The 23,697-nt window shown below is 33.9% G+C and overlaps 1 protein-coding gene and 2 long non-coding RNA genes across 4 annotated transcripts; 2 read left to right on the forward strand and 1 right to left on the reverse strand.

The window, feature by feature from the left end:
• Window positions 1-41: 41 nt before the first annotated feature.
• On the forward strand, window positions 42-1,242 carry LOC149989416 (uncharacterized). Its single transcript, XR_016502688.1, has 3 exons — window positions 42-543; window positions 652-779; window positions 1,089-1,242. It is a non-coding gene; the product is annotated as an uncharacterized LOC149989416 (long non-coding RNA).
• On the reverse strand, window positions 957-8,957 carry LOC112281306 (uncharacterized). Of its 2 annotated transcripts, XR_002969580.3 has the most exons (15): window positions 7,539-8,957; window positions 7,220-7,287; window positions 6,845-7,003; window positions 6,293-6,451; window positions 6,086-6,169; window positions 5,829-5,908; window positions 5,674-5,724; window positions 5,204-5,315; window positions 4,936-5,018; window positions 4,740-4,785; window positions 4,462-4,549; window positions 3,124-4,289; window positions 2,073-2,858; window positions 1,669-1,732; window positions 957-1,316 (listed from the first exon to the last, which is right to left on the reverse strand). XR_002969580.3 is itself a non-coding variant. In XM_073533541.2 (13 exons), the coding sequence occupies exons 1-13, from the start codon at window positions 8,122-8,124 to the stop codon at window positions 2,076-2,078; spliced, it is 3,465 nt and encodes a 1,154-aa protein (XP_073389642.1). In that variant the 5' UTR covers window positions 8,125-8,956; the 3' UTR covers window positions 1,752-2,075. The 2 variants fall into 2 exon arrangements, 1 of the variants encoding a protein (XP_073389642.1); XM_073533541.2 differs by lacking the exons at window positions 957-1,316; window positions 1,669-1,732 and having other exon boundaries at window positions 1,752-2,858; window positions 7,539-8,956.
• A 13,297-nt stretch (window positions 8,958-22,254) lies between these two features.
• LOC149989417 (uncharacterized) lies at window positions 22,255-23,436 on the forward strand. Its single transcript, XR_016502689.1, has 2 exons — window positions 22,255-22,486; window positions 23,248-23,436. It is a non-coding gene; the product is annotated as an uncharacterized LOC149989417 (long non-coding RNA).
• Window positions 23,437-23,697: the final 261 nt, after the last annotated feature.

A 23,697-nucleotide genomic window follows, 5' to 3' on the forward strand; every position in this document is an offset into this window, starting at 1 on the left:
AACTGTTGAATTCTTATTGGGTACATTTGCAATAGGAAAGAACAGAGCGAAGGTTTTAGGACATACTGGTGGTGGAGCTAGCAGGAGGTCTGACTGTATCGCCCACGTGCTCCGTGGCTTTGCTGATTTACCATGAACCTGCCATGGGCTTGGTTTCAGGAGACATCAGTTGCCAGTGCGCTACCATGCCCACTCCATCCATTTTCCTCTCTCCCTCCTTCCCTCCTTCCCTCCTTCCTTTCTTACTTTCTTTCTTCAGCTTACCTTCTTCGCTGTATTTGTTTAACAAGCATAATGTCAAATAGGATATTAGAAGCAAGATTTGATGAGAAGAAGAATTTAGTAGTCGCATAGAATAGTAATCCGCCCATACTTTACTTATGCCCTCCTTTTGTCCTCCTTCGGTGCTCTCTGCTCAGTGGTATTAACTTCTATAATTCTCGGAGTATTTTGATCTCTGATACCACGTGAAAATCCAGGGCTGCCTCCCCAACCAGTCTGGGGCCTCACAAGAATGGGTGATACATTGTCATTTAACTGCAGGTAGTCAACTAAACAGTTAAATGTAATGGCCATGGTGGAATACGTAATCGTAGTGTAAATTGACCTTCAGTGTTTCTTGATGTACTTCTGAAGCTTGTCCCTCTGCAGCTGTAACAATTAACAGGATATTGACAACTCGCCCACAACTTCTGTTCGACCTAGATCAGCTAGAGATGGACTGGAGATTTGAAGTTGGCGCTAGCATCGTATCTCACGGACGACAGGGGCTGTTTCAGGTTTTCCAACAGTGTCACCCAAAATTGGATTGATGAAATGTTTTCACCTTGAATGATTCTTGAATCAAAATTGACTCTTGTTTCACACGCATTTCATCAGACATGGCAGCATTCATATCGCATTCATATCTTTCACAGCTTCTTCTTGTATCCTTGCTTACCAAGGGTACATTCTGATTTGATAGAAGTGACTTAAGTTGAGATGCACAATCTGGCTACAGGAACGGAAGTCTGTATTTTGTGCTTCAGATTCTTACACCGGCATATTTTAGCTAAATGCTGAAGGATAAATAGTGTGGATTCTTACAGTGATCACCCCTTCGGGACGAGAAAGGACGTTTATCAAAGACTTACCAATTACTGTTTGGTGACATGGAGCCACCCACCTGATCATAGGTGGTATTCAGGACGGAATCAAAACTGTAATTTCTGTTAACAAAACCAATAGCCCATTTCTTGGAAAGCTATTCATGCAGCAGCCATAGCTCTAACCCTACTCAATTGTTGCTGCACCATCACATTTGAGCTATCCAGCACCTGGAAAAAATGTTCTTTATAATGAGAAGAGTTGCTATGAATACTTTATCGGATAGAGTCAAACACTCGGGCGCTTTAGTCAAATGTTACAACTTTTAAATTTGTGAGAGATCTGAGATTTCAGTTTAAACTTCAGTTCAATTCACCAATCCATAGAAGATCTTATGATTGCACACCTACAAAACTTTTCATCAAATCAAATGAACCTGAAACCTTAACACTAATTTTTTTAGATTTAGATGATGCACTTTAATCAGAAGAGTATCAAAGTCATCTCACAGTATAAAATTGCGTAGCGCAAAAGAATGAACGAACTATTGGTAAAACAATCATAGTTTGGGGAAAACGATACCTAGGACAAGCTGATTATCAAGTTGTGGAAGTTGTAATCACGAGTTTCAAGCAACCAGGCTTCACTGTAGCAGTTACAATTAATAAGCAAAACAAGAACAAGAGTACAACTTATTGTTGAAAGTAATAGTGGTTACATTACCTGTGTAACTAAATTAGAGTTCATTTGAGCATACTGCATGAGCATAAATCTTTCATCACATTACAATTAGAGCAAGGGTAAGTCGAGATTATGAACTCCTGCGTCAGTCCCGAGAAATTGTAATCCAAGAGCACTCTTTGAGGGAGCACTCCAGCTACTGGTGCAAGAAAGCACTACTCTATGAGCCTGAAGGCACGAAGGGTATAAAAGATTGGAACTTAGAATCCTTTGCAGAAACGCTTGGATGGGAACACAGGGAATACCTATCAGCGTTTGAAGGAGGCTGTCCTGTTTCCACTTTGTGGGAAAACTTGTCTCCTCTTAGCAGCCGGGATGCCTTCAGGACGAGGCTCCTGTCTAACTCTCCGAAGAGGATCGAACGGTTGCACTGGCCCGTTTGTGGATGGTGGAGCCAACTGCTTCTGCCGTTTGTTTGGGTTCACCGGCCTGCCTCTACCCCGTCCTCGACTAGCTTGGCCATCGTCTTTACGAGAAACTAGGTTGTCTCCTAAACCAATTTCTCTTCTAGCTACCCCATAGTCAAATGGCTTAAAACCAGCTTCCTCACCAACAAATACCTCATTGACTTCAACAGCAAAAAGCTTCTGTTTCTCAGGTTGTTGGTGGTTAGGTCTTGGAGAACTGGACGAGTGTGCTTGGTGCTCTCTGTGTTGATGCTTATGATGTCTCCGCATCTCAGAGAGTGGTTTCGGAAGAGGACTTTCCTCCTCAGTAGCGAACTCGGCCTGCCGATTTGAGCGATTCTTGTCGAATCCTTTCCTGAACTCTCTCTCAGTGCTCCCAATCTTCACGTAGTCACCTAAGTCTTCAAGCAAGGAGTCCCCTTGAATTGGAGAAGCATTTACTTCATTGGGTGAAGAAGACTGTGAGTATAAGATATTGGGTGGTTCACTTCCGGTGGCTGCTGAAACGACGGTAGAAGTCTCTTGAGCAGACATCTCTGCATCCTGCTCGCCTAGAGTTGGAGCTCGATGAAAAGGAAGTATCACTGAAGCCTGAATCCGGCTCGCACGCAACTTAGCTGCTACCTGTGTAGCAACGAACTTGATTTAGATCGACTATATCATAAAAGCTATATAGCTCTGAAAGAAACGTAACCACATTAACAGCGGAAAAACTTAAGAGACATCGTAAAACCATAATTTTGAAGCCACTCAAATCTTGAACCATTATATAAGCTGCCTCTACCACTTCGATCATAAAAATAGAGAAAAACAGCACTACATACTACTCACTAACAGAAATACATCCACTGATAATATTCAAAATCAAAACTAGTAGCAGAAAACTTACCATTTCCATATCCTCATTTTGCCTCTTTTGGCGTTTGCGATGTCCAGAAGAACCAAGCATAGACCCCATGCCGTGTCGTGCTGCTCCATGGCTTTTACTCGAGGCAAAACTTTGATCCGCAGGTTTTGACAAAACAGCTGCGCTTCTTGTAGGATTTACTTCTGGGACTGATAAGTTTCCAGGACTTGTTTCGGAAACTTTCTCTTCGTCAGCAACGCCCATAATAACATCCTCACTCTTACGGCTGTCATCAAAGGAAACTGGAGTTGTATTGGTCAAACACACTTCATTCCCACGTCCTTGATACTCCAAAACTTTGCTATCTTCTGAAAAAACCTCAACTTTTGAGATGTTCATGCTCTCCTCCGCGTTTTCAACTAAACCACTCACAACGTTAAGACTGGTACTCAAGCTGGCACCTGTTACAACCTCAGATTCACTGGGACACTTGGCTGATTCTGAATTCGTTAGGCCTCTCCTAGAGTTTGGTGAACTAGCTTTTGTGGAGGTTTTGGTAGCTTTTGCTTCAGTCTTCAAATCTTCGCTACGTGCGGAACTCGTTTTCTTTGAACAACCTCCAAACAGGGCTAGAGAAGGTACAGAAGCCCTTCTAACTACTGCTGCATTTACGTTGCTCGTAGATGCTGGCTTAGTATCTTCAGCAGAAGATTTTCTAACCATGACCTGAGCACTCATGGAGGACCCCACTGTTAGCTGTTCTGTACATGTTTCCGCTTTTCCAGGTTTAGAATCATTCTCCGCAAATGCCGAAAAATCCACACGTGTTTGCTCTTCAGTACGATGGTTAACGTCAGCAGTAAGTTTCATGTTGACATCTTCACCATGTGCTGAAACAGGTGTAACATCTTCTTCCATTCGCTTGGGAACACTTGACACAGAGTCTGTAATTTTGATCGCATTTTGAGTCATGATTTTGTTCACAAGGTCCGATTCCGGATTCAAATTCATTACGGATTCAGTAACAGAAGTTTCCTTAGATTCGCTTTTCTCAGACAAAGTAAATGAGGTAGCAGGAGCGGCAGTAGCAGCCTTTTCCCTGTACTGTCTGATCACTTCCAATACTTCAGCTGTATATTGACCGACAACTGAATGCGGTCCTCTGATCGCTATCTGCAACGTTCGCGCAGTGTCGGGCATCTCCTCAGCTGGTAGTCATAAATGCACAGGCCACACTTGAGCTGTTTCAGTAATCAGACTGAAAACCCAATTAAAACGTAGTCCGTTACAACATGATTCATGATTCGTATATATCATGCAAACTTGTAAGCCGCTTAATCGACAGCACTGGAGAGCATATGAAAGAATAGAGATGTGTACCAAGCTTGTAAAGGAGCTGGTTAGGTAACACAAAACCAGTGCTTTCGTCTAGTTTACGAGCAAGATTATCGCGCCATGCATATAAACCCTGGAGACAGATTGAAGACAAGCAATTTAAGAAAGGAGCTTCTGAATTCTCCCAAACCCAGAATTATAAGAGTATTCATATACAAAGGAACCTCGGTGTGTTGATAAAATGTAATAATGACGATGTGATACTTGCAGCCGGAAGACACTATGACAAAAGCAAACACGATAGAAGAACGCTGATGACTCACAGCAAGCACTGACATTTGCTCGGAATTGAAATTCTTATCCTGCAATCTGCACATCAACCACAATGGAACTTGTCACAACTTTAAACGTTACTATTTAAGTCAGAGAACCACTACCGAAGAAGATAAACAAATAAATAAATACCAATCATAGAAAAATGATCCTTACGCTTCGAATAAATGCACATGAAGTGCTTACCCATATAAAGAAAGGTAAGAAGTCTCAGTCAATATGTCTTTTTTATACATCTTAAGACAGATGTCACGACTACGTTTATAGACCTGCAAAGGATCAAAGCAAGGCCTCTTAAGTTGATGAAGTACTTAAATCACATTTCTCCATATAAAAATTTAGTGTCAACGAAAAACCTGCGGTGCCTACTCACATAACTCAAAACCTAAGAACACAAATATGAATACAAGATGCAGATCCTGATCAACCATGACCCAAAAAAAAGAAAATGTACCTGTAGAACTGGATCATCCGCATCATTTCCAGCAGTAGAGCGCATAGACACCAGCACTACTCTCAGCAGGTCATACAGATACAGTAGGTAATGAGTGTCCTCTCTTGCATATCTGACATGTACAAGATTATGAACAATCAAGCTGGCAGCTAGAACAATATTGGGTACAGAGATTCTAGAGAGATCATAATCACCATTTCAGAAAAAGTTTGTGCGAGGATCACACTGCAGATTAAATTCAATTACCAAAACTCTGAACAATTAAACCACAGTATCGTCTATGACGGCATAGATCGATCAAAGACGCATAAGTGACTAATAAAAGCGTCAAAATGTATATGTGAACGCGAAGCTGCTTGAGGCAAAGTAATTAAGCTTAAGCAATTTTCACAGTCGCTCTAAAATGAAAAGAATATCAGATTATAAATCATACAAATGAGTCAACAAAAGTGCCAAGTAGAGCGCCATACTTGATCATTTCAGCAGGAAGAGGTCGAATACGCCAGTCTGCAAGCTGGTAACTGTTAACATATGGCCAACACCAAGGCACAGTGAGCATTCACAAACAATAAGTAGTTGCCAAAACATAAAAAGTCAGGTGTAATGACCAGGGTCAAATTCGCACCGTTTATCTGGATTGATCTTCAAGAAACGTTGCATTAAAAATGCAAGCCCAAATCCTTCCAGTTGTAGCACCCTTGCTGCCTGCTCACCCCTCATCCCATTCCATTTAGGTGCTTACAGACTGCCTTCTTCCGTGAAGAATTCAAATGTTAAATGAACAGCCCAGCCTTTGAATCCTTTTAGAAACATTAGCCAAATACTTTTTGAGTTAAACTTATATTCATCCACGTGGTATGTCAGTATATACAAATGACAGACCTGGCCGGTATCAAACATGTTGCACACATATATGCCAAAGTCTCTTTGAAGCCATTCAATATCACGATCTGCCCCATGCATCACCTGCACTTCAGAAACAAAAATCATAGCTGTTTAGAAAGATAAAATCGAATTTGAACAATTTAGATTTAATAGAATAAGGAGAGCCAGAAAAAGAGGAGAAGGGAAAGAGAAACAGTGGAAGACCTTTTTGACATTAGCATCAGCAAAAAGATCCTTCAGAGAAGGACCCATGTGACTGCGCAATGCAAGAGCGTCCACGATAAAATCTTCTGATCGTGTCGAAACTTGCATTAGACAAACAAAACCTTGAAAGGAACGATAATTGTGATTTTCGAGGTCTACCTGTAGCCAGCAAGAAGCAAGTTGTAAGGAGGACTAACCAGAGACAATAGACAAAAAGTTTCAAAAAATGAAAATAAAGGTGAGCATATGGTAATGAAATAATATCTTTACATTTAATTTAGTTTAGATCAAATTAAAAAGGCTGCATAGAGGAGCTCATTCATATCAGATAGCATAAAAGCCAAAAGAGATCTCAATCAACAAAATATTATATATCCAGCAGTGACATTCCCATAATTTCTCACAAACTAAAAAGGCAATCACTTCATTTTAAAGGGCAACATAATCAATTCAAGCTAAATTAAATTTGAAAAATGAGCTAAACAAGTAGCACAGCTTGCCCTCTGAGTTTTCAAGCAATTTAGGTCAACAATGTAAAAGTTAGAGACCAACAGCAATTTCTCCAGCAAGCCTGCACTTCATAGCCATATCTTTGAGTTCTGACGCTGTTGAGATCACAGTTAATGGCGTTTCATCAACCGGTCTCGGCTCCTGAGGGACAGGTGCTTCGAGCATTTTCTCATTCACGTATTCCATTTTCGTCAGTACATCCTGCAGTCAGAGAAATCAAATCCAGTGTACACGGATTCAGAGGTCTCTTGAAACGAAGAAACGTCGACATGGTATTTGCTACGAACAACCACACGAAGACAAGAGCTTGCAGTGAATCATGACTTGTGGCCAAGATGTACAACCTTAAAAAATAAGACCTGCATGACGACCTGCCACGTAATCAATATATCTGTCCTAAGCTGAGACCCAACTTACCTCCAACGGATGCATGTCTTCAAAGGTAACACCAAGCCTCCGTGCGTGCATGTCCAAGGCTGATAAACCTACCGTTAAAAGATACACATGAGTACAAACTGGTCAAATAGCTGCACTGCCTTTCAGACCCAACGCAAAGCTCAAACGGACGGGTCACAGTTTGCCAATAGCCACATCTCTCAGTTACGAGAGTTGCACTGCAATACTTCCACTACCCTAAAGTAAAGGCGCTCACAACAATAGGGCTAAGCAAGCCAGAATAACAAGAATACGACACGTTAAGTTGCGACTTGAGTAGAATTCGACTGACATAGCATACCTTCTGATTGAGAGTCTAACTTCTGCACCTGAGGATGCTTGAATGGAGTATTGGAATTGTCCACCATGACATCGAACTTGTTTTGCGGCCGTGGTATAGACCTCACGTGAAAGGGCACAGACCGGCGCTCATCACTTCCTTTGGATGCTTTAGCCCCTTCACTTGGGCTACCGTCGTGTTTTTGGAACTTTGTTGGAGTTCGAAATTTTTCATTAGGCCTGCCTCGCTTTCCATCAGACTTTTGCTTGGCCAATTGATCGACTGCGGCATCAATCCCTTCCATAAGATCATCTTGCAGTGCCACTAGCCAGTCATAAGTCTCATCTAGATCACTTGGAAAACCAGCTGTCTGTGGTCGCAAATGGTTAGCTAATCCTAAATCATTTAGAAGATCCTTCACTTGGGTTTGAATTCTTCGCACAGGGGTCTTGAATTGCGGAAAGTTATTGTAAAAGTGGAAGTCTTTATCAGCCGGAAACTCCTCTGCGAGCCTCTCCACTCGGTGAATTGCATCCTGCACAGGTCCCTTCAAGGTTTTCGCAACCTCATTGGCCTGCAACGGTGCGGGATTCTCTCTGTCCCCCATGAGTGACAAAAACTTGTGCAGCAATGAAAATTGCAATAACTGAGATTAACTCTACGATGAAGAAAATGCGAAACTCATTGATTCAAATGGACTCATCGGAATAATCCTTCACGTTCCAATTGCAACATAAAAGAAGAGACTGTCACTGCCTGCAGAGCATGAAACCCAAGACCACCTCAACCCACAAAAGCGCGTCTTCGCGACTGCAAGTTCCTAGCAAATCGTCACCATAAGCGGCATCGCATCTACCACACCCAACCAGAGAGCATACCCACACTTCCGACCTCAAACGCAGTGATTTCAACGTTACCCAGAACTATACGATCAACCGAACTGCGTCCTCAATTCTCAACACTCAACCCTCGCATCTTCCACTTCCACAGAGAGACACGAAAATTATCCCCAGCCCAAGCTCTCTTTCCGGGCAAAAATACCGACTTCAGCATGAAAATACCGATGAAGCATGTCCCGAAGGTCCAGATCCATCAACAGAGCAATCCTTAAACCCTAAACCTAAACAAAGCATCGAAAAGCCTCCTGGATGAATGTACGCTTCTCATCTACCGTGGCTTTCCTTTGGATCACCACCCCCTCCACTGCGAGGCACATTCTCGCAAGCCCATGCTGACAATTCAAAACGCACATTCTTCTTCTCTTTTGTCTGAGTTGAGATGGTTCAATACCCACGATCATCGCCATGAAAATCTTCCGATGTGGATGCGACCCAAATCAACCCATATCCTTCTACTCTTGCACCAAGAACACCTCCTCTCGTAATCACCGCTTCGCAACACGCATTGCTCCACCTCCGCTTCAATGAGATTGCCAGACTCGATCATCGACTTGCTGAATTCGCCTAGCGATCGCAACTTCTCTAGCATGAAGCAGTAACAATTTTCATTTACATTTTTTTCTTCCTGGAGACTTTCTATTCATCCTCCTTTCGAACCGTAAACTGCATTCTGCCAAACTCGTCTATTGGGTGGAATTTGCCTGTCGATGAGACACACTGTCATGCTCGTGTTGCGTGAAGCTTTCCCTTCCGCTAACATCGTGTTATGTTTGTGGGATTGTGTGTGTGCAAAGTATATTATTTTGGTAGCAAAAACACCCTATAAAAGCCACTAATCTATTCGCCTTGCGCTAAATTGTTTTCCCTGTTAGACTGTCTCATTCTGCTGGCTTTTACATCCGTTAGTAATTACTGTTATCATTAGTTTCTCAGCATTTAGACAGGACCTCTGAGGCATGTTAGGGGGTTCAGACTTGGATTTTTTGGGTGATATTTCATCAGTGACGTATGCCGTGATATTTTGAAATAGAATTTCATACTTCATCAAATCACCTATCTTGCAAAGTGGGTGATTTTAAAATCAAAATATGAAAGGATGGGTGAAATATCAAAAACTATATTGCTTGCCTTAATTCTCTTTTCACTTTGACTTTTCCAAATCACCAAAATATTTGAATGATGATATTTTAGATTTGATATTTTAAGTGATCCTTGAAATATCAAGTATTGAATTCAATTATTTGTTTTTGCAAAACTTCCAAGTCTTAACCTCCTATTGTAAGTTTTTAAATTTTTAAACTTTGAATTTCTATCATGATATCAATATTGGGATATCCCAAAATTATTGTGATATGAGTGATACATGTGAGTTTAGGTATTTAGAGTTAATACATATTAGTTTGAAAGAGAGAAAGCTATTAGTGCATACTAGAACAATAGATAATATAATAACAAAAGAACAGCCATTAGAAAAATAGTCAAATTTTACAACATAGAAAGATATTGTGCAAAATATTTTTGAAAAGGACGATTTGTAGGATTTACTTGAACCATAAGACAAGGAATTAGAAGAAGAAAAAGAATCAATTGTAATTGACAACAAATACAATTATGTAGCTTATAAAATTCCAACTCGAAAAAAGAAGTAAGTTTAAGGTGATTGGCATTGTTAACTTAATTATAAAAAATTGTTAAATTGATTTAAGCATTTCTAAAATCAAGTCAGTCATCTTAACCATAGTCAAAAAATTCTCCACTATTGAATTTGTAATTAATTGAAAGATGAACTCAAGAATTTATGTGCAAATTTATGATGATGGATGGATTGATTTAATAAATGCATAGGTTGATTTAATAATTTATTAATTATGTTATCTAAGGTACTATTGAAATGACAGTAGATTATTTCTAAGATCTAAGATTCTTCTAATCTTCAGTAATATAAATCTCATCACAATATAGGAGAGCATAAATTAGAACAAAATTGAATAGAACTAAATAGAATGGAATATAAAAGGCAACACAGAGCAAAAGAGAATAAAATAGAATTGAATAAAAAAGTATAAAATCATTTTTTACTAAAAAAAGATACCAAAGCCATACTTGACTGGATATCCAAATGGCTCTGGTTAGTCCTATTTATACTTTGTCCAACCATCTTTGAACTTTCTAGAATGTTTTTAATAATAGGCCCTACCTAAATAACTGTTCTAAGTCCTTTTTAGAATGTTCCATGGTAGATCTTACATAGACCACCAACCTAACTTCAATTCTAGAAACTTCTAGAAACTTCCAAAAACTTCCCAACCATAGTTCCAACTACCTATCTCTATGTATCAACAATATAAATATCTTATCTATATCTTGTTACAACTACCTTTCATTAGAAATATTAAAGAACTTGTAGCTATTTAGAAATTTTTGCAAATAAAATAAAACACTTGGACTATTGCTGATACAATGGTATTATATAATATTTAGGCAATGCTATGGATGACAAAAGATATGGATATAGCAATATTCATGTAGACAATTACAAAGCACTTCAATTACCTCAAAAAGTTAGAGTAATCATTGATAATGACACAACAAATATTAAAGATTTACACCATGTTATTTCTATATTTTGAGATATTTGTTAGGACAACATTGAATAAAGCTTAAATGCCAGTCTAGAGGCATAACTTTACTTTGAAAATGAATTTCAAGTTGCAACATGAAAATTCTACTAAAGAAAAAATTAACATTAGATTTAGAAATGTGATTTTATAATTTTGTATTAAAAATAATTAGATGAGATATACCAAAAAATAGCATGTTAATTAGATATTTAAGCCAACAAAGAATTAAAATGACAAATTCAAGATAATTTTTTTTTTATTTTTGTTACAATAAATCAAGTCATATTGCATGATATTATTTTGTATCTAGCTCAATAGTATAAAAATATTTCAGATAGATCATTAGAGCACTAATAGAAGAAAAAATATTAAATTTTTTAAAAAAACTATTTTAAAAAATATTATAGGTATTACTAGTGAAATAAAAGATAATAGAAATTAGATTATTGATTTGAATGCATAATATTATTTTTTTAGAAATACCCAAGTATTTATAAATTAAAAGCCTAGTTCTCAATTGAAATTTGTAATATTGGCTAAAATCACCAATTATATTATTTATGGATAAAAAATATTAATGTGCCATTATTTTTTGGTAGAAAAAAAATTATTTATTATGTACCAAGCTTAAACAAAAATCTTCTTTCAATAGAGCATATGACCAAAATTAGATATTTAGTATTATTTAAAGAAACCAAGTATGTAGTTATGATATAACAAAAGCCTTGCAAAATAATTATTAAATAAAAATAAAATTCAACTAATGGCCTTTATTTTTTTTAATTTATAGGTGAGAATTTTTATATGAATTTAATAATATTAAAAAATCTAAAGATAAGAGTAATTTAAATTAGAAATAAATATCACATTTCATAACTTTCAAAATCTATCTACTAATCTATCTTTAATGAAGAAGTTGTACAATATATTATTTATTGAATATTTATAGTATTTTTATATAAGGTACTTGAATTTTTGATATCTTGTTTAATTCAATCAATTAAACATGATCATATCTAACATACTATTAGTAACAAGTGAAAACATTACAATTTTTTCTATTAAAAAAGAAATATTGGGAATTTTTTTGAATGTTGAAATCAACCATAATATTGAGATTTCAGAATTAATCCATTTAGATGAGTATAGAAAACTACCAAATAAATATTTAAATAAATAATATTATTTTATTACAATCATAGATAAATTTTTTTATAAAATTTGAATCAATTTTATAGCTAGAAAGAATCAAATCTTAATTAAATTTTAAATATTCAAATCAATTGTGAAAAATTTCATAGATTCAAAGATCAAAAAATTAAGAATAAATAATGGTAAAGAATAAATATAAAATAATTTAATATATATTTGGAAGGTAGTAAGAATATAAAAAAAATAAGACAACATATTTTTTGTACCAAAATGGACTAAAAAAGTGGTACAACATGTATATTATCAAAAAGATAAGAAATATTTTAATTTATTCAAAGTCTATTCCAAGAAATTATACAATTGAAAGAAACATGTAGATCAAGTTCATAGCTAAATCCATAAAGTCTTACTACTATAAGTATTAGAGAGGCAAGGATAAGTATACCAAAGAAGTTAAATGGAAGAAGATCAAAGTTTTAAAGATTCTTAAAACAATTAAAATTCTATTTAAGGTTGCACCCTTCTTAATATCTTAGTAGATTTATTTAAGTTGGATTCATAGGTATACTTCTCTTTAGGAGTATTTTCTCATAGTTTGCACCTTTGATGAAAAAGGATTTATGACTACTTTATGATTTAAATTTATTCTTCAAAGTCTTCATAGCTACATGTAGAAAAAGTAATTAATAAAGGGTAGTAGAGACCAAACTTATATCTTTATAACAAAGATCACATTCAACTACCATATATGCTATTGGATTCCAAAACCTTGCTTGTAATATGGTTTAAAATGAAAAGGTCCTTATCAATCAATTTTGATATGAATTCAAAGGTAATCTTAGCCAAATCTCAATAAAATTTAAAGAAAATCTTTAGCAAATCCTAAATCCTCACTTTAAATCAATCCTAATCAAATCCTAAATACTAGTCTTAGACTAAATCCCAATGAAATCCTAAATCTTAATAAAATCTTATCAAATCTTAAACAAATCTTAATCAAATTTTAAAAAATCTTAATCAAATTTTAAGTAAATCCTAAACCTTAGTCCTAGGCCAAATCCTAATACTAAATTATACTCCAATAAAATCCTAAATCCTAATAAATTCTATCAAATTTTAAACAAATCCAATTAAATCCTAAATAAATCCTAATAATATTCTAAATAAATTCCAATAAAATTCTAAGAAAATCCTAAATCCTATTTCTAGACTTATTTCTAATAAAATCCTAAATCTAAAATAATTAGAAGAAAATCTCAAGTAAATTTTAATCAAATACTATTTGAAAATTCAATAAATAATAATTGAAATGTAGATCTTAATTAAAATTTCATCCAAACTTCAATCAACAAGCAATTAACAAATGCACAAAATTTGAGATGAATTGGACTTATTAATTATAAGAAAAGCTTCCAAAACTTCTTAATTAATAGCTACCTTCCTTTTATAATTTAAATGTTGTTCTTTCAACACCAATTTCTCCTTATTAAACCGTTCAATTGCTCTAAAAAATTGAGTTGTCTCTACATATTTAAGTCTTGATTTCTTCTACTAAATTTTGCTTTAATGCAACTAACAAATATTACTAGATCTTAGAATCACTCACTTACAATAAATCTCAAATTTCTAAGACCATAACCTATAAAAATCTTCATATGCTTAAATCTAATTATTTGATTAATCTTAAATTTCTTACACACATTTACAACAAGAAAAATAACAAATTATCTAATTTTTATCTCTATCAATCTACAAAACTCAAAAAATCCTCAAATTTAAAAACATATTTTTATTTCTTAAAATCTAAACCCACCAAGTACATTATTAACTTTGAAAATATTTCAAATTCTTAATATTAATCCAAATAATATGAAATCAATCTTCAAAATTCTTTCTTTAAGTCTCCTCTCAAATTCCACTCTTTGATTTCTAAAATAATTTTTAAGTTGCCATAGGTGCTTGGTTTTGTGCCTTGGGATATGATTTCGACCTTAGTGTCAAGGACATGAATTTCGAAAAAAGAGAATCCTTGATACACTATTGTATCACTGAAGAAAACTAAAAAGTCACTCAAAAGGTAATGTAATATTAACTAGAATGGCTATTGCCAAAAACAAAAAGACTATAAAGTCTTGAAACAAGACTAGAGACTAGAATGGCATTGACAAGAATGAAGAAGGCTTTACTCTTGCCTCCACATATACTCTTAATTAGGAGCTACATGGTGGTGTCTTATAGGATCTTCAAAACGTGTTGACTTTGCTGGCCACATGTCTTAACTTGCAAGGCAAATTATCTATGTATGTGCTATATGGTTAGCTTATTCTATAAGCTATTATATGGAGTTAATTTATTCCACAAGCTACTATATGGAATTAACTTATTTCATAAGCTACCAATACGTGGTTAACTTATTGGCTAAGTTTCCAATCTACACACACATCTAAAGTCAAAACCATTGTTAGGGTAGAAAGAATTTGCTTCAAGAAAGCACTAAGCTCTTGGCTACCACTAATTGCTCAATCAAGTCTTAAGATAAGAAAGACCAAGTTTGATAATAAATATAACACTTTTATAAGCAATTATACCAAATATATAAGTCTTAAGTTTCCAAAAACACCCAAAATATGATAAAAAATTCTAAATCCGTATATATCCTTGTGGGATATTTTTCCACATTTCAATAACTCATATCTTTCAATTGGACTATTCAAATACACTCAAATTTTACCTCAAATACTTATGTACTTTTAAAAACTATCACAACAAATTTCAATCACAAATTCATCACGGATCTTAAGATATCACTAAAATCCTAACAATAGCTTCAAACCTTAGTTTTTATACATCTACATGCAATTTTCTTCATATCTCACAAAAAAAGCATTATAATGCCACAAAATTTGTATATATACCTTTTTAATACAATAATCTACCTTCTTCAAAAAGTTTGAGCCAAAAATTCATCCAAAAACTGAAGATATGGCTCTAACCATTACTATGAATAAAATCACTTACTTATTGCTTTTGATTTGAATGTGATGACTTCAAGTCTCTATAATTTCTTCATCCAAACTCCAAATTCATCAAATAATAAATGAAAAGTATAGTAAAAAAAGTGCTCTCTTCAATCCTAATTGCCAATCCTTTATTGCTCTCCGTAAACGTATGCTATGTCCTAAAGAATGATAGTAGATATAAAATTGATACCTTAACTTTGAGAGCCAATAACTCCTTTATAAAAACTCCAAATCATACAAAATATACATCCAATCCATTTCCAAAAACCTAAACTTGCTGACCTTAGCCTACAAAGCTCAAATGATGTCAAAAAAAAATCCTAATTCCTAATAAGGCCTTGAGCAACCTCCTTAAAGCCCATTGAATATGGCCTTTGACCAATAGGAATGAAGATCTCCATTCCTTGCCTTCATCCAACCATGTCTTGCTTTCATTCTTTCCAATAAGCCTCCTATTAATTAAAGTTTTTATTTTTAGGTTCTAATCTCCTCTCAAGGCTTCATACTAAATATTTAGGTCCTATAATTTTTTTAAATGCTATAATCTTATACTAAGACAAGAAGACCACCCTCTTATTTAGTCATTATTGAAGCATTCTTAACTTCTTTCAAATAAAAGATTTGGAACATAATCTGGAATTGTTCTTACCTCTAATAAAATCACCAAACATCAAAAGTCTCTTCTAAGGTCGTGATACCAAATATCAAAAGTCTCTTCTAAGGTCGTGATACCAAACATGTTGTATCTCGCCATCTATTTGACGATGGACATGTCATTCTTGAGGATCTTCATCTCGATTTCATCAACTTGAAGGTTGTGAAAATTACAATGTCTCATGTAATAGCTCCATAAATGAAAGCTCTTGAGTTGAATCTGTTGGTTGTTGGTTCTCTATCTTCTTAGTGTCACAAATACATACAAGCTACAAAAAAAGATAGAAGGTAGAATGTTATCTTCTTTTTATCTTGTTTCTTTTATAGCAAAGATTTGTTATTCTTCATCTTGGTTTCGATGGATGTCATTGATGAAAGGCTTCTACTTTCTTTGTTGTATTTTCAAGATTCTTTGCTTGTTCCCATGTGCATTCATTGATATCATAACCATGCCAATGAATAAGGTATTCTAACCTATTTTGGCGCCGCCTTGAATCTAAGACTTCTTCCACCTCAAACTCTTGATTATTACCTATTTGACATAAAAATACTAGGTGGATCTTCATAGACTCCGATAACTATAATTGATAAGCAATAGGATTGATTTATTCACAAATAGAAAAAGGTCCCAGTTTACGATAGTCTAACTTATCACAAAGATAAGTAGACTTGATATTGCAATAAAATAACCATACCTTCTTACCTATATTGAATTGTGATTGTTCCTTATAATAGGCATCCACATTGGTCTTTTGTCATTCTTGAACTTCTTTTAATTGTGTCTTCATTGTTACATATAGCTCTGACAAATAATTTGCTAAATCTTTTGCTACAAGATTATCAACTTTTGAAAAGTTAAAAATATCAAGCCGTGGATGATAACCATAATTGGCAAAAAAAAGTATTTTTTGAACAGTAGAATGTATCAAATTATTATATGCAAACTCTGCTAATAGCAAAAAAATTGTCCAATCATTTTGATGATAGTTGATAGTACACTTCAAATACTGCTCTAGAACTTGATTCACCCATTCTGTTTGTCCATCAATTTGAAGATGAAAAGCCAAAGAAAACTTTATATCCACCTTTAGAATCTTGAATAAGGTTCTCTAAAATCTTGATACAAATTGAGTCCTCCTATCTAATATAATATCTTTTGGCAATCTATAATAGCGATAGATATTATCAATGAAAAGCTTAGGTATTTTTTTACCTAAAATAGATTTTTTATATGATACAAAATATACCATTTTAGTGAAGTAATCTACAATTATGAAAATAGAATCATATGAACTTCAAATTGAAAGATTTGTAATAAAATCTATAGAAACGGAGGACCATGCTTGTTCAAAAATTGATAATGGTTGAAAAAGTCCATAATGTTGATGGTGAGGAGTTTTGAATCTTGAACAAGTATTGCATGATTGTACAAAGTCTTTGATTACTTTTTACATTTGAGGCCACCAAAAATCTCTTGATGTTAGCTCTAAAGTCTTATTGTATCAAAAATGTACAGTTGTTGGAAAAACATGTAATTGTGCCTCGCCTTATGAAATATATATGCGATCTTCAAAATATAGTAGGTTACTCTTAAATTCAAACTTTGAAGTGTCATAGGACTTAGAAGAAGTATTCTTGATATCATGAACAAAAGAATTAGATGACATATTTAATTGAATTTGCTTGACAAAGATTGAATCAATAGTCAATGTTGATTTTATTGCTCAAAGATAAAAATGCTCGAGCTTCAAGAGAATTATTCTTTATTGATTAAAAGATGCATCTCTTTCTTTTGGTACAAGATAAGAACATCTGAAAAGGACATCTGATAGACCTTATTATTTTTTGTGTCAATATATGATCTTGAAATTAAATCTGGATAAAAACATGTTCCAATGGACTTGACAACAAATCAAAATATGTACTAATATGAAGTACTTGAGGTACTTATGATCTGTATACTTGATAAATGGACTTAAAGTGCCTTCTAGACAATGATGCCATTCTTGAAATAAATCTATAATTACAAGGAGGTCTTTGTCATGGATCTCATAATTAATCTCAACTGTTGAAAATTTTTGGAAATAAAAAGCTAGTAGGTGAAGTTTGTCATCTATTCCCATTTGTGACAACATAATACCTATAGTAAAATTTGACCCATTTGTATCCATAAAAAATATCTTGAAGAAGTTGATGCAATATAAGATTGGTGCAAAAATAAATTTCTTCTTTAAAGCATTAAATGATGCTTGTGCTTCTATATTCCACTCAAATTTGTCTTTACAAGTCAAACATATAAGTGGAGTTACAACTTGAGAAAAGTTCTTGATGAAGATTTGATAATAATTAGCATAATTCAAAAAGCATTGCACATTTTATACTATTCTTAGAATCTTTCAATCTATAATAGTTTGGACCTTCTTGAGATCCATCATAAGGCCTTTGTTGGAAATGATGTACCTTAAAAAGTCAACTTGAGTAATGTGGAATACATACTTTTCTAACTTAGCATATAATCTTGTATTTCTAAGTTTTTGTAACATATAACAAACATAAATTTTATGTTCTTCTATATTCTTAAAATATATTAGAATATTGTGTAAATAACAAATGACATAATCATCCAAAAATTCACAAAAAACATCATTCATAAGATGTTGAAAAGAAGTGAGTGCATTTGTGAATCCAAAAGGCATGACATTATATTCAAAATGTCCATACTTAATTCAAAAAATAGTCTTCTATTCATCTCCTTCTTTGATACGAATTAAGTTGTATGCTCGTCATAAATCTATTTTTGTATAGATCTTTGCTTGATTAAGTTGGCTAAGAAGTCCTAAACTCAAAGACAAAGGATACCTATTTTTAATGGTGATCTTATTGAGTCTTTGGTAATCCTCACACATCCACAAATATTCATCTTTCTTCTTCACAAATAAGATAGGAGCCTCCGTTGAAGATTTAGAATGGCGTATGAAGTTATTTGCCAAATTTTCATCAATGTACTCTTTTAATGCAATCAATTCATTTTACGATAAGCTATAGATTGGTCCAAATAATGGTTGAGCTCTTTCTTACAAATCAATTGAACAATCATAAGGTTGATGCTCTAGAGGAATATCTACATTCTTCTTTTTAAAAATATCTTCGAATTCTTAATATTGGCTAGAAATACCACTTGATATTTTTTCACCATTAGAAATGGACGTAGCATATATAATAAAAGATGATCTTTCTTTTGCAACATACATGAAAGCTCTCACACCTACCAATAAAGGTTTGGATGTAGTAGACTTTTGTACTTCTACTTCACTAACTCAAACTTGGATCATACTATTGGAAAAATTAAGATTATGAGAAATCTAATCTATTTGAGGGTTATATTTTTCTAGCCATGATAATCCTAAATAACCAGATTGAAAAAAGATATTATTACATTAAATACTACTATGCTATTATGATTTTTAATTGTTAAATCTAAAGGAACAATCTCATGGATAATATTTCCAAAAGACAAAAAACGACCATCTATGACTTCTACATGCATGGATATAGTTTTCTTGACTAAAAATATTTTTTAATTTTTGAAAAAAACTTCATCTATAAAACAAGTTGAGGCTCTTAAATCTAATAAGGTAAAGACTTTGTGATTTTTAGGTCATAAACACACATCTATTGTAAAACATGGTGAAGGATTTGAGGAGAGAATAGGACCTTTACTAGGTATTGCACATGATTCCATGAGCACGGTCTCTATTATAGTTGGAGAAACTTGTTTTTTGAGACATTATCTTCTTTAGTAATTATGCTCTTCATTTTGTAATTGTATTGTTCCTTTTCACAAGGTTGAGTAGTATATTTAGCTTCTCCACAATATAAACACAAACCTTCTTGGCGACGTTGAATCTTTTCTTGCTCCATGAGAGATTTAAAATGTATCATATCAATATGCAATAGTTTCAACCTTGATGAATATATTACAGAAAAATTGGAGGCTACCACCATTACTTAACATATTCTTCTCCAACCAAGTCTTTATTCTTGATGCCTTTCAAATAATTGATTGTCACATGCAATAGCTTGAAGAGTAAATTGTTCCAAAGGTTTTGCTTTTGATATTTTTAATAATAAATCTTTGATACTATCCTTCAATCTATATCAAAATTGATTGATAAGTGCTTTGTCATTCTAGTCTACATTGCAAGCAAGGTTTTAGAATTTAGTAGCATATGTGGTAGTTGATCGTGATCCTTATCATAAAGATAAAAGTTTGGTCTATGGTACTTGTTCTTGATCGCTTTCTTCAAATGTGGCCCTAAACACTTCTAAGAATGAATTCAAATCATAAAGAAGTCGCAAATCTTTTTCCATTAAAGATACAAACTAAGAGAGAATTATTTCTAATAAAAGTACGCCTATGCATCCAACTTTACTAAATCCATCAAGGTATTGAGAACGGTACAACCTTAGATAGAACTTGACTTATTGCAAAAATCTTTAAAATTTTAAACTTGTTCCGTCAAAATTCTCAGGCATACTAATCCTTCTTCCTATCATACTTATAGAAGGAAAACTCCCTAGATTTGGTTGTAAAGTCGATCTACTTGCTTCTTTCAATTCTACAACTTTTTGTTGCAAACTCTGAACTTCTTCCATAGGCGTAGGCATAGTAACTCCATAATTTACATTAGAAACACATGAGATTTCGACTCTAAGAGTATTGACATGTTCATGAAGATGTGTAATAGTTGTAAATCTATTTTCACTTCGATTAGGAGTAGAATCCATAATCTTTCTTTCAATAGGAAATTCAAACAAATCTAAAAAGTTAAATTAGAAGAGAATAATTTGTAATCTCTAATAAAAAAATTTACAAAGAAAGATAATCTATTGTCTTTAAGGAAAGATCAGCATTAAAAAACAAGATTTTTTTGTTTAAAAGGTCGGCAGTCTGTAACTATCAAAACACAACAATAGAAGTGGAATAATCCACTCACTTCTAAAACAAGACAGAAACAATATGTTAGCTTTCTTATCAAACTGTCAAGGATATAAATTCTAAAAAAAAAAAAAAAAAAATCCTTGATATACTCTTATGTTATTGAAGAAAATTAGAAAGCAACTCTAAAGGTAATGTAATATTAACTAGAATGGCTATTGCCAAAAACAAGAAGATTATAAAGTCTTAAAAAAAGACTAAGGACTAAAACAACATTGACAAGAGTGAAGAAGGTTTTACTTTTGCCTCTATATATACTCTTAACTAGGAGCTATGTGGCGATGTCCTATAGGATTTCCAAAACGTATTGATTTTGCTAGCCACATGTCTTAATTTGCAAGGCAAGTTATCTATGTATGTGCTACATGGTTAGCTTATTCCACAAGCTAATATACGGAGTTAACTTATTTCATAAGCTACCAATATGTGGTTAACTTGTTGGCTAAGTTTCCAAACTACAAACACATCTAAAGTCAAAATCGTGTTTATGAAGCTTCTAAGAAGCTTTTCTATAAGACTTTATAAAATTAATCTATATTTATCTACTTCTACCTAATCATATAAGTAATTGTTGAGATAAATGTATATATTTGTAACACTTTGTTAGCAACCAATTCTCTCAAGATATTAATACTTATCTTCTTGAGGTAATTTTTGCTAACATCAATTCCTAACTTTCTTTTACATATACCTATATTCATTATTTTTTAAATCTATCTTATTTTATATTATTTATGGCTCTATAAAATAAATAGAATCTATTTTCATAAAAGAAAATTCAAATATGAATAATTTTTATTACATGCCTATCATTTATTTATGTTTTTTTATAATTTATTTTTAATTAGGCTTTTTGAAATAAAATACTTTTCTTCTTCTTTTACCTAATGGTTGTGTTGCTACATAAGAGTCACTAAATTGACTCACTTGGATATTAAGTATAAAAAATATACTTGTTGTGCTTAAAATTATAGATTTTGTGAACTAGTAGTAGAACTTTTAGGGAAAAATAAAAAAATAAATGGCTAATAGTGGATATGCAATCCAAAATAGAATTTAATGAGAAAAATTCAACAAAAAATTTGTTTTTTAGTTAGCTAATAATTAATGAAGGAATAAGAGAAGTAAACTTTGTGTAAAAAAGAAAAAAGAAAATTTTATTTATATATGGTCTCTACATATATATGATAAGAAATAAATAAAAATTAGAAGCAAAGTTAAAAAAGAAAAAAATGTATACATATATATTACATGTTGTAGAAAGAAGAGAGAAATCAAATGAAAGAGAAAAAGTGAAGAAAGAAAGCAGGATACAAGAAGAAAAGAAAAGGAAAAACAAAAAAAAAAAAAAAAAAAAAAAGGAAAGAAGACCTTACCTTTCAGACCTCTCGGAATAAAGATGAGATCCCAATTTTTTGGGAAGAGATTGCCGGGGTCCGAGGAAGTGCACCCCGGACCTCATTGAGCATGGAATGGAAGTACTGTGGAATCTAGTAGAGGCTCAATTTGTGTTTTCCTGTGGTCCTAGTTCTTCTTTGCTCTATCGATGGCAAAGCGGATGCGGTTGGAGTGCGATATTACAAGGAGTGCAGCTGCATGCGGCTCAATTGCGGTGTACGGGGTGGTATTGTTCACTCTTCCTTGTTCTGGTTGTTATCGACGATAAGAGTGCTTTGTGTGTGGCGGCGTTGGTCAATCCTTGCAAAGCTTCTAGAATTTTTTTTTGGAATCTAAAGGTCGTGCCGGAAGTCCATGGCAAGGAGCAACTCTAAGCGGTGATTGGAGGCCTTGAACTTGCCATCGTGATTGTGAAGCCAGGCTGCTTTGAAGTTTTTTCATGATAGTGATTGCAGCCAAGCGGATGCTCATTGCTGAGTTAAAAGCTCAGGAACTAGTAGTGGTTGACGATCGAGTATTTGGGACACTAGTTTGATCATTGGTTGTCCCAATGCTATTGTGCACATCCAATCTTGTCTAGTTCAATCCTTGCAATTACCTATTTGCTCCCCATGTTGGAAGAAAATTCTTAAAGAGAGATCTGCGTGATTGTTCTGAGGAGTGTTTTGGAGGCTATTCCTAATAATTCAGAGGTCGAACATTGAGCGTTGGCTACCCGTTTGGTCTCTGTTCGATTTGGTGTGTTTAGCTATTGTTTTCACAATAAGAAAAGGCTGCAACCTAGCTTGGAGCAACTCAAATTGATTCTATCCTAGCGTGCGTACACACCCTAGAAAATTGGTTCATTAATATGAGTTGGAGAAAGTAGCTTCCTTCGTCAAGGGTGTGAAGTTCACACCAAGCATATTAGCAGTAGCTGGTCTAGACCTAAAGGTTGATTTAAATAGGGCATTGGTCGCTAACCTCTATTTCCACGCAAATTAGCAGGTGTTGGATTGGATCTAGCTGCCGCAAGTCAAGGAGTGGTGGTGGCACAAGGCAAATTCGGAAGAGTGGCTGGAACAATCAGCCTATGAGAAATTGCAGTAGCCATTCTTGATTATAGTCTCGGGGTGACTTCCGTTGTACTCCAGAGAGGTAGTTTTGACTTCATAGTTTATGAACACATTTTCAGTAGATTTAAAAAAAAAAAAAAAAAAAAAAAAAGGCTTGATATTTGGACTTCATTTGAAATGTGCATTTATGATTAATTCAGGAAAATTGTGCATGGTTGACAAATAAAATAATTAATTAATTAATTAAAAAATAATATTGAGTTGAATTTAAATCAACTTGAATGAAGTTTGGTTAAGATTTGAATTAATTAATTTTGGATGAATTTTGTGGATGGAAGCTTATTTAAAGATAAAATATCATTCAAAGATGAGATTTTGTAAA

This window comes from Physcomitrium patens, chromosome 4 (assembly GCF_059467195.1).
Source record: "Physcomitrium patens ecotype Gransden chromosome 4, ASM5946719v1, whole genome shotgun sequence".
Taxonomy (NCBI): Eukaryota; Viridiplantae; Streptophyta; class Bryopsida; order Funariales; family Funariaceae; genus Physcomitrium; species Physcomitrium patens.